The sequence below is a fragment of the Oxyura jamaicensis genome, chromosome 1 (genome assembly GCF_011077185.1).
Source record: "Oxyura jamaicensis isolate SHBP4307 breed ruddy duck chromosome 1, BPBGC_Ojam_1.0, whole genome shotgun sequence".
Classification (NCBI taxonomy): domain Eukaryota; kingdom Metazoa; phylum Chordata; class Aves; order Anseriformes; family Anatidae; genus Oxyura; species Oxyura jamaicensis.
In genome coordinates this window covers 173,362,035-173,374,212 of record NC_048893.1, presented here as the reverse complement: position 1 = coordinate 173,374,212, position 12,178 = coordinate 173,362,035, and the positions used below count along the sequence as shown (strand labels likewise).

At 35.1% G+C, this 12,178-nt stretch overlaps 1 protein-coding gene across 6 annotated transcripts in view; it reads right to left on the bottom strand.

Annotated features, from left to right (window-relative positions):
• The window catches only part of DGKH (diacylglycerol kinase eta), a 175,537-nt gene that overhangs the window by 48,195 nt on the left and 115,164 nt on the right, over positions 1-12,178 (bottom strand). For 5 of the 6 annotated variants that reach the window (XM_035322150.1, XM_035322158.1, XM_035322162.1 and 2 more), the window contains 7 exons: positions 10,519-10,625; positions 9,503-9,628; positions 8,223-8,325; positions 6,372-6,534; positions 4,188-4,296; positions 3,761-3,900; positions 1,867-1,954 (listed from right to left, as the gene is read on the bottom strand). In XM_035322150.1, the coding sequence (XP_035178041.1) occupies positions 1,867-1,954; positions 3,761-3,900; positions 4,188-4,296; positions 6,372-6,534; positions 8,223-8,325; positions 9,503-9,628; positions 10,519-10,625 (836 nt within the window). The remainder of the gene's footprint in view (positions 1-1,866; positions 1,955-3,760; positions 3,901-4,187; positions 4,297-6,371; positions 6,535-8,222; positions 8,326-9,502; positions 9,629-10,518; positions 10,626-12,178) is intronic. The other variant, XM_035322187.1, reaches the window with a different exon arrangement.

The following is a 12,178-nucleotide window of genomic DNA, read 5'->3' as shown; positions in this document are numbered from 1 at the left end:
AACAAGCAATTTTTCCCTGAAACTAAGCGACTTGTCTAAGAAGAAGGCAAATATCTGTGGTTATACTCTTGAATTTTCTTTTTACTGTCAAATAGTAACTAACTCCCCACAGTAGCCCTTCTGACAAAGGCTGCAAAGTCTTTGATGTTATCAGAGACAATCCTTTAATGGTTAATACTTAATTATTTTTTTTTCAAAACTGTTTGAGAGAACAAAATCTGTGCATTTTTCTTCTCACCCACAAGAATTATAAGTTCTGTAATGCTAAAGAAAAGATTCAGAATGGATCAGAATCACTTCCTCACACACTATATCCTGCCTCAAAATAGGCATGGGTCCAGATCTCATTTTTAAGAGAAAATTCCAACCACATTCCAGAGTTAAAGCTAAAAATAACTCCAGCTCTGAAACCTTTTGATGGCTTCCTTTAAGAATCTCTTAAAATCTCATAGTGTGTTTTTGCCCTTGATATGTATAGATATGTCTCTTTATTTTTTTATTTACCACGCAGATATATCAACCTTTTTTTTTTCCTCCTGAAAACCAGCCTTAGTTGTAGAATCAAGGGAGAAAAACAATAACTAAACACCTCATCTCTAAGAATGAACATACTGATGTTTAAAGAACAGTAGTCTTCTGTACCAAACCAAGTGAAAGAATTCTCTTGAAACTCAAAGAAAGAGAAGGAAAAGGATTGGATGTATATTTTTATTTGCTTTTTGAACCACATTTTAATACATTACATACTGTAAGGTTAATCATTATTTTCTTAAATATCATAAATCAATAATTTATGCAAAAATCATTAAAATAGAAAACGAACAGGGTATTCAAAAGAAAACAGCTTTCTCCAACTCAGAGTAATAGATTGCAGAACCAATTTTCCAACAAGAGGTTTTGTATAACCATTTACTTCTATTTTCAGGAGGGGCTAAACATAATTTCAAAGCTGGAACAAATAAGAACATATATATTTTTTTCTTTTTTTGTACTTTAAAAAGATACACTTGTAAATGTTAAGAGTCTTGCAACACTAGAGAAGATAAAGCCTGAAATACACATTGCTGACACTGGAAACAACCAACAACCACATTAGAATCACAGCCAATGGAACCCCTGTCTTTTTGCATCTCTATATCTAGCAAGCTGTCAAAGGTTATCACCTCCCTGCCAATTAAAACAGCCTGAATGATTAAATTATTCACAAACCTGCTGATTAATTATTGCTTCTCAAGTACTTTTGAGCTAAAGTTGATATGCATTGAATTTCTCAGGAATATATTATTTTGTCATTTTTTATCAGTCTTTCTATGTCAATTAATTTGATTAAAGCATCTTGCTTTCCTTCAAAATTGAATACTCATCAGATAGTACAAACACAAATCTAGTTTTAAAGATATACTAAGTTTTTCTTTGAGGTCACACATGATTTCAAGCTCTCCAAAAGAACAAAGAGAACATTAGGTGGTATCACCTGATCTAACTCACTTGTATAAACTCTTTCTTTCTCACAACAGTTTCTTTCTCTCGCTGCCTTCAAAATGTTTTTCTCAAAGCTTATTCCAAATTCAAGGTAAGTAGAAAACATTTTGCTTTTTCAGTACATGACTACAGGAATTTTTTTTTTTTTTTGACTGCTCTGCTGAAGACTCTGTGGCTTTGTATTTCATAAATAATACAGAACTAGAAACCCTAATTATTTGATACACATGCAGTGAACAGATATGAAGTCAGTTGAGTTAGCAGATCAGAAAATATCTATCTCTTACACAAGTACTTCAATTATATTTCAAATATTTTCATCCCAGCAGCTCAAAGTTAAGTACACAAAGGAAAAAATAATAATAATCAAAAGTAAAAGTTCACCTGGCATTCCTCTGACTCCTCTTCTGCAGTGACTGAAGGAATAGAAGGCTTTGCTGGTAATTTCAGTTCGTATGACATTATACTCCATCTAAAAGGAACATAACAGCTTTTATGTTTCCAGATTATTAGAGTGTTAACTTTTCTCCAACATATCAACAAAAAGAAAATTCATTGTCATACCACAGAATAACTTCTTAAACAAACAAACAAAAACTTACATTTTAGTTATAAGCTAAACGAATATGGGTGAAATATTTAAAATAAATGACAATTTATTACTTTTATTTTTTTGTTAGTGATTTGATAATAAATCTTATATGTGAAGAAATCATAGGACATCCAATGAAGCTAATGGAGACTCCAGGAAAACATTTGTAGTATGAAAGAAATCATGCAAAATAACCATGGAAGTCAAAAGAAAATATATATGGCTCCTGCAGAAAAAGCTCTAACTTATCATCAGCTTTTCATCTCAACTACAGGGTGAAGGCATGAGAACAAAGCAAATGGTGAAGTATTTTCATTGACATATGTACTTTTTCCCCATGTAAAGTACTCTACAGCATGGGTAGTATGAAACTACTAATATTAACATCCTTCTAAGCATGCTGAATAAAAAAGAAATCACTGCAGATGGCCTTGGAAACCAGTCTACTGAAGTTAGAGCAAAAAAGAATGACACTAAACAAACACCTTTCAGTACAGAGGTAGATAAACATGACTTAATCTATGTATATTCCAGAATGCCCAGGCCAACAATTATTTATAAAGATCAGTTACAAGCACTTTATATATTTTGCTGTAAGATGATCTAACAGCCTGCACAGCCTGCAGAACTGCTTAAAATAAAAAATTACTTGATTTTCTATTTAATTAAAAATAAATAAATAAGCAATCATTTCATAAGACTCAAGTTTTTTGTAACTAGAATAAGAACAGAAATACCCATGCAGGAAACTAACGGAGCAAAAGATACCAGCACACATGTATGTGTACTCATCCCAAAAGCAGAGCATCACATATCCATTAGAATGACATGACCCCCAGCTTCTCAGACCCTTTTTAAAATCAGGATTGTTCCTTTGCTTTATAGATAGAAAAAGATAGCCTGCAATTACCATGCAAAATAAGGAGTGGGAAGATCACTTTTTTTTTGACTAAGAAAATGCCACAACAAATAGAAATAGCCGTACTGGATCAAGCCAAAGATCCACTTTGCCCAGCTTCTTGTCTACAGCTGCTAATGCCTCAGGCATAATAGAATGAAGGGACATCATGTGAATTATCCTCACACCCAAGGAAACAAAGCTCAGGTATTTCCAAAATAAAGATGCTACCTTTAATAATGTTTAATATCATGCTAGGAGCCTGTAAAACTGCCCATAATGTTTTTGAATCTATGCCATTTCTTAATACTTACAACTTCTACTAACAGACAGTTATGCAGCTTCATCAGCTATTAAAAAATATATATAAAAAAATAAAAAGACAAAAAAAATCTCCTTTTGTACATCTTTGGGCAAAACACTCTTGAGACTCATTGGCCACTCTCCACCCTGACTCTTCGGTTTGAAACAGACAGTGAAGATCTGTCCCAATTACTATTTCGATGTCCCTCATCATTAGTATCTGTACCCTCCCTCATACAGACATGGACTTTTCAGCATGGTCCTGGGCAACCTGGATGCCCCTGCTTGAGCAGATGACCAGGAGGATCAGAAGACCTCCAGAGGTCCCTTCTGACCTTAACCATTCTGTACTTCTGTGATTGAGTTTCCACCCATTAAGACGGATTTAGGCCATCAGAAAACCAAAAAAATGTAATTTGAATCTCATGGTAAATCAAGTATATACTCATTTACATACATATATATATATATATTTTTCAGTTTACCTGTCTAACATTTTTGTGCTGGCTCGTTCCAATTTCTCCAAAATCTGAGGAAGTTGTGTATCATCATCACAGGATCCTCCCCAACCAAGGACACGAGCAAGATCATTTCCAGTACCAAGGGGTAACACTCCTAACTGACACTGAAACACAACACAGGAGCAAATCTACTATTGTAAACTAGAAAGAAAAAGTGCAAACTATTGTAAATGCTTGTTCTTTCAAGCAACTAATGTGAGCTGATGTCTAAAGCTTGTAAATCAAAATGTGTAATCAAGGTAAAACTTACCCTGTTTACTTCCCAGAAAATTTTCATTTAACAGAACTGCTGAGCTTGGTCCATATAAACACGAGAACGAACCAAGTTAAGGAAGATTAAGCATACAAAAGTATAGTGAGTATAGTGAAGGAAATAAGTATACACACTTGCCTGTTTGTGCAAGCTGAGTTTATCAATTTCTGACAACACCCAACCCACGCTTCCATCTCCACCACATACAAGAATCCGGAAGTTGTCGAACTTCTGAAATAATCGCAAACTGGAGAGAAAATGTGGCCTGTTAGAATCAGCTATGTTTGTTACCGACAGACCAATTATACTAATGAGCAACCATTGAATGGCACCTTTATGTTGAGTCTTGTATTGTTCTGAGGTATGTGGATACTACTACAACTACTGTAATAAACATATCTGCATCCCATCTATCACTGTATATCACTTCTACTGACATTTCTGATAAATAACATGCAGAGTTTTACTTTAAAAAATTCCCTTGATATTGTTTTCAGGATTTTATTATTATTATTCAAAATTTTCTAAGCTTTGAAATGACAACTGCTCTGTGCTTCCCACTTAGGTCAGAAGCACAAGGCACCACCAGGAATTTTTGACAAGAAAGGGTTACGACACGACAACAGGATGTGCTCCACAATACAGGTGGGCTTTGCCAACTTGTGACTAACAAAATGCAAGGACAATTTGAGGCAATTATTACACACAAGGTGATGACAACAATGTAAAACAAATAATACCATATTTCATATTAGATCCTTAAAGCAGTATCCTGCTCTCACTTCCTATGGCTCCTCATTCTGTTCTACAATATGCAACACTCTTCACCAGTACAGAAAAGGAGGACAAGAAAGACAGAACAAGCAGAAAGGTGAGACACAGAGGAAAGGGGAATGAGATATGAAGAAACAGCCAAGAGGTAAAAACAGGGAATTAAACTTAAATAAGTAAATAATAATAAAGAATTTGAAAGTGTTTACTTTTAAAATAACAAAAATAAAGATGTTTGTTTTAATGCATGTTATTTTCCAGAATATGCATAACCTCAGAACTGTTTCTAAAAAGCAACATATTAAAGATCACAAATTTTTGAAGCATCCAGACTTTCCTGAATAAAATAACGTCACTTGTACGCGATAGGTAGATATCTATTCAGAACAGAAGATATTTGAGGAAATAACATAGATTCCAGAATTTCTACTACACCTGAGAAAAGGGAGAACCCCCCCTACAAATATACTCTCTCAGCTGTGTTTTTTAGGTCAACTAGAAAAGAGAAGACATCATTCTATCTGATAAATAACTGCTAAGGACCTCTCTTTGGAAATTGATTGAGGAAAAATATTTAAAAGCAACCATCTGACCTATAATTACTGTGCAATTCCAAAGTGGATGTCTTGAATCATACTGATTTCAGATAAAATATATAAAGCAAGAGAACTTTCAAACAGGCATATTTTCCAGATTGACTCTCAAAAATTCTCTCCAGATAAGACAAGCTTTCCTTAGTTTTATGTCACTATAATTACATGTACAAAATGTTAGCTGAAAGGGACTTAGATTAATCTCAAATTTAAATCATAGTGGATTATAATGAAAAAAATATTACAACTTAGAATTAATACATTTCTGTAACACAGTACTAACTATGAAAACCCACAACTGTATTCCCGTGTATTTGTATTATTTGCCTACTGTTTTAACTTATTTTTTTTTTCTTTCACTATGTCTTACTTTTTTATCATGCAAGCATAATTCTGCATCCAAAAGATTACCAAAAATTGTGTTTTCAGTTGACGTTGCTGATATTAATAGGCCACTTATCCATAAGGCTACGTCAGAGTGGAATTAAGTTAGGTAACAGAAAAATGTGCATGAATTTAATCTTCATGAATGTGCAAAGATGACTGGGTTGTGGCCACCACTCTGCAAATTTCACCCCTCTCTCTCCAGTGATCTACTTTTAGATTTTGTAGAATGCCTGATTGTTTTAATTTTGGTCTTACTCCAAATTTTGTGAGATGCTCATCTTCATGACCACTCACATATGTTGCCTAAATCATACTCTGAACATAGCTCTACAACGAAACAAGTTTAAGTGTATTCATGATCACCCATTGCAGATGAGTTTTTCTAAAACAAAAATGTTATCCTGCAATCCCTTCAACCACCAGAATTCATACTAAGACTCTATTATCTATTCCAAATTTAAGTAGGAAGATATTGGTGACAGAATTATAACAATGAGGGGACAATACAATACTATACTTTGCACTATATTCCCTTGCAGAAAGGATTGCTCAAGATTTCCGAGGTCATTACCCTAAGTGAGGTCCTCCATTCATTAAATCGAACACCTGAGCTGGATTTAACGACTGTTTGAATCGACGAAGAAACTTTACTCCCTGATTGTCTCCACTCTTTGAGTTAACAAAAACTAAAAGAGGACTGGCACAGGATGGCGGGCATGTGGCTTTCCAGAAACCTGTGAACATAGTTAGAAAGAATGAAATAAATAAGGCTTTCTAATATGAACAACACAAAAAGAAATCATGGGAAAGAGGAAGAAAGGAATGAAAGACAAAAGGAGTACATCTTATCATGCATTACATAAACACTAAACTGAAATGTAGCCCTTTAAGGAAAACATAATTGCTCAAAATTTACCATTTCATTTTTTCTCTCAAGTATTTTCAGTGCCTAGATTTAGTAAAATCCTGAAGACAATAGCTTTATTGTTTTTCTACAGTGAACAAGGTTAGCTTTTTAGCGTACTGCTCAAATCTCTTCTTCACAGATTATCACATAATTAAATACAAATTTCAGTGGGAAATGTTTATTTTTTAATCTGATTTTTCTTTAACCTTACTGGGTTGAACTTGCTTATCCAAGTCTGAACTTTCTAAGAATAAGTTATCATTTGCTCTTTACATGAGATTTTTTTTGTTTTTTTTTTTCCAGGCTGAAGTTATACTATTGAATATAATAGTTATTGAACAACAGACCTTCAGTTGTGATCCAAAACTCATTAACGCCAATTAAGGACTTAACTGATTATAGCAGGCTCCTCTATAAGGCCCTCAGTAAATAGCACTAATGGACACTGCTGTCAGTAACATTACCACTTCATGGAAGTAGTGCTTTCTCATCAAAACCTGATATCATAGGTATAGGAGTTGACATTTACCTCAGGCAATATTAAAATAACTATGTCATTTTTATTGCCTAGAACAAATAGTAAAGCTACATATAAAAATTGGCTTTAAAGGATGCTACTAGAATACCACATTATAATAATGCATAATTTAAAATATGGTTTATTTAATTTATTCAAGTGTGAGAAAAAATAATTTCACATACGAAACAATCTTAGCATGAATGACAGCAGCATGATGCTCTGGTCTGAGACACCAAAAAACAAGTAAATAGAAAAGACTAAATATATACAGTATAAACTATGACTTTTATTAACTTCATGCAATAAAAGTCATTAAACTGTGTTAAAGTTGTTGGTCTACATTTGTCATCAACAGGAACTATAAAAAGAAAGCTGTTAGATTTCGTGATAGTCCATAGTAATTCCACTCCCTGCCTTCAAATACAGTCTCCCACTGCTCACTTATCTCTATCCTGAGCCACAAAAGAGCATGTCTGAGTTGTGAACATTTGCTGTGTTTCTTTATCAGTGTGTTGCAGGATTCTTACACAGCTTATATTTAAAAGAAATTCAGAGAGACCGTATAACCAATTCTGCTCTTTAGCCTGGTAAGACAGCTTTTGGATCTGAGCCATTCAGCTAGCTTACTTTAGCCAGCATTTAGCATAAAGCAAAGTTATCCAGAATTTGCAAGTGATCATTCTGCAAGTGATGCATGTCAGGCAGGCATCAGACCACTTTGTCTAAAGACTCCGATCATTCAGTTGAAAAGTTTCCAAGAGTCATAAATAAAAATGGAAAAAAAATATCTGGTGGGGTAACTTTCAAAAGCATTTTAAAAAACTTGTTGGTTAAATTATCCTCTAAAAAGCTATATGGAAAATTCTACTATTCTCTAAATTTGAAGACTGCATTCGCCTGTTCAGCTGAGGGATTTCAGGCTTGTTTAGTTATACAGATATGACTAGACACTGCAAGGCCAGAGCTACCACTGAACACACTACGATACTACGTACCATCAGAGTCTATACTGTTTAGTGCTGTTGGAGGTATGATCGATACCTTACATTGGCCGAGTGGACATTTACGAGGATACAGATCTTTACAGGCAGTGTGAACCTAAAAAAGAAAGAAAAAATGATTTCCCTACCCTACAGTGGAATTTCTGGGTGAAACTATAAGTTATACAACATCTATGTAATAATAACACATATAACATTTAGGTGTAGATTGAAGAGTGGAACTGCACAAAAACATATGAGCATTCAACCACAGAGGCTGGTTCCTTGTTCCATAAGATCTAAGTTTGGAGAACTTCATCTTTGTCTACGCCTATAGCGGGTGTGAATTGTACTTTCAAGGGAATCACTTACCTCCATCCCCTAGCAAGGTATGACCAAATTCCCAGCAGCCATCATCTGTGCTGAGAAGGCACCCTGTACACAGGCAAAGCTACAGCTCTATACTTGCCCAGTCCACCTGGATACTCTGGAAGATCTATTGCAGAAAAACTAGCGTACCTATCCAGCTAGATAAATCAGCTGAAGGTATAGCTAGTATCCCATAAACTGCATGTTGTATTCGCCTCTTCCATAGTTACTAGAAAATCAGATACATGCAGAGGGTGCTGCACTTCACCTAAATTTCAAATCACCTGGATTTGAAATTCATCACTGGAGATGTCAATAACTTCCCACTGCCTACACACAGAGATTTAGACATCTGTATGCTGAAAGCCTCAACAATAAAAAGTCTACTGGCTTTCCACTTCTATACTCTAGCATATGTACGCTTACATATATTCTAGCATTCTTTTTTGACAAGTTAAAAAAATAAAGAATAAAATATATTTTGGGGAAAGAGCAATTTTGCATTACAGAATTTCAATGAGCAACCTACAGACCATACTGAAGAAGAGAACTTCACGAGTCCTGCAGTAATATTTTTAAAGATGAATGCAAATTATCCATTATAAAAGAGACATGAAAGTTAACATATGATTATCAAGCATATAGAACAGGCAGCAGAATCTTCAGTTATCATTTAGGAGAAGGCAGAGAAACCACGTTGGATGTCAACACCTTTTAAAGAAAAGCTGCATCTGTGGGTGTATTAAAAATTAAACAAAGCAAGTACGACAGTCATGAGAAATAATGAACATTAGAGAGACCTGAGTTTGCACAAGCTGCCCACTCCTACTTAATCCAAAACAAGGTTATGAAATGAAAAAGAAAAAAATGGCAAGGTATAAAGCTGGCAGAATCTTAGGCACTTAGATGTGGTTCATGGCACCTACCATAGCTTTACACCAAAGGCACTTCCAATCTTGCAGGCGTAAAACACTGCCACAGGTCTTGTCACAAACTGCACATTTGGCACTGACAGGCAAATTACCCTCTAACCACTGGTGAGGCATAGCTATCTGTGAAGAAGTAGTCATAAAAGTTAAATACTCAGAAATAGAAATTACAGGCTTTTGTGTCTCAATTACAGGTAGATTTTAACTGCTTCCCATAGCTCTTCCCTCTCATCAAAAAAGCAGGTACAGCAAACTAGCATGAGTGACAGTGAATTTTGCAAGGCAACTGCTATCAATATAGACTATGGTGCTGTTTCACACGCGAGGCAGAAAAAGTAACATCTGAAGAAGGGATAGACGTCTCACTCAACTATTCACAACACTGTGGTAGCAACTAACCACAAAACAGCACAACAGTTAAATCTAGAGACTCCCTAAAACAAATAAGTACCCATTCACTTAATGCTGACTATTTAGCACAAACGAATCAAAATAACTAAAACTCAGAATGGGCAGGACAGCAGGGTATATCTGTGCCTTTATGTACCACCTCAGTCATCCATGACTGATATGTCACAGCTCTATAAGCAGTCCCTAAATTGAGTACAAAGTTTTTCTGAGTGCGCTCACTGTAATAATGTATAGGGAATAGCTATCAATATGGAGGACGCAAAATAGATTGTCAAAAGAGCCCAGTAATGGCTTAAAATACCACTTTTGCATAAGAGCAATCAGAAATTCTTGGAGCAATTCTCCAGCTTCAGAGTTTCTCTGCATGTGGTCTTTAAAATCTTGTACCACAGGGGCAATCAAGAGCCCACAGATACTAAACTTGTCTTATAAGACAGAAATATAACTTTTTGTTTTAAATACCATGTTAATTTTTTAAAGCATTCAGGAATGCATACCATTAACTTCCATGGGTCTCATGACAACATTTCTATGCTTAGCCATTTTTTTCCATTAAGAAGAAACAGCTGTTGGAAAGTACTGTAAATAACAGTAGTACTTACACCATCTTCATCTTCAATGATATCTTTTCCAATGGAGGCTAATGTAGTCCATTTGCAGTTATTTGTTGCTCTGACAGCACATCTTTTATGTGCTTTAAACTTACACACTGCAATACACACATAAACATGTAAACTATGTTAATTGTTGTATTTCAGTGATACATATCTTAGAAAAATAAACATGTTCCATAAAACAGCCAAGCACGTCACTTAGTGTTGCACTTCATATCTGACACAAACTAGCTAAAATAAAACTTAGTTTACAATCACTCCAGTTTACAATCACTAAACTGGATTTAGGGGCAACGGATCCTGTATGCAGCCTTTGCAGTTTTTCATACACTCTTTGAAAGAGTTCAACATTTACAGACCTTCAGGGCTTGAGTATCTCTGCAACCTTACAGCTGAGTGATTAGCCAGGCTAAGAGCATCTGCTAGAAAAACGGTTAGAAAACTCAGCAGCTGAGAAATACCATGTTTTGTTTGCTTAGCTGTAGCCCATGTTAACTGTGTCCTCGGATTCACATCAGTCCCCATTTTTCAGGTGCAATGAAATGCACTAAGGTACCTCTAATATGCCTTTATGCTTTTGCATTTTCTATTCTTACAGTGACACAACTCAGATATCTGGTTTAAATTTACAGGATGTAGTGGGAGAGTGTTTTTTTTTTTTTTTTTTTGATTTGTTTTTCTTTTACACACTGTACTATGCTGGTTTTCCCAGACACTGAGAAAGTAAAGGATTAGGTGATGATATATTTATTCAGGCAACTAGTGGTTTCAGTATTTTCTGAGAGGTTACAGTAAGTGAGGAAGAGCCTTACTTCTTACAGGATTATTTATGAAAAATGCACTAATCGTAATAATCAGCACAGACGTCTAATACAGGCAGACAATCTAATAACTATTTGTATTTTGTTCAATTTAATTAGTATCACTATTTAATTATATCACTCTACACCAAGCAGACTGACGCATACAACTGTGGGTATTTCTGTTATTGGAAGTGCATGAGATCATTCTATTTGGAGTGCATTATATAAATTATTTTGGCAAAGATCATTAAAGGTTTATGAGAACTAGCCAGCAGACCAGAAGTGGTAGTCTTTTTTCGAACAAATATTTGACAGGAAACTATCAAAAGGTTTGGCCCATCGCTTGTCCACCATTAAAAACATTAAGCCATGGTACAAAAGGTCTTGTGAATCATAAATTTCTCATTTTAATTCCACTGTTCCATTGCCAGATCGATTTAAAAAGTGAACAGAAACTATGGAAGCAACATTTGACAGCCACTATCTGTATTCTGGGAGATGTGTGACGGTATGTATTTAGCTCAAAGAAAGAAAAAGGAAACAGAAAAAGGAGTATTGCTGCTTTACAGCAACTCCCCTGGTCATTTCAAAAAGCAGTGTTCACAGACCCAAAGTGTGCAAATATCCCATATTCCTCAACTAACAGGATAGGCTCACATTTTCAGAATAGCTCAGCATCATATTGTTGTGAGTTTGCCAATGCAAGCTGGTTCCACAAATCTAAAAACTCAGCTGTCAGAGAAGCATAGAAACAGAAGCTATTTTCAAACGTGTTGGGCCTTAAGCAGTTTTGCCACTTGAATGTTTTGGAGAAGAGATGCCATCAAATTCAGCCTTGAAATCAC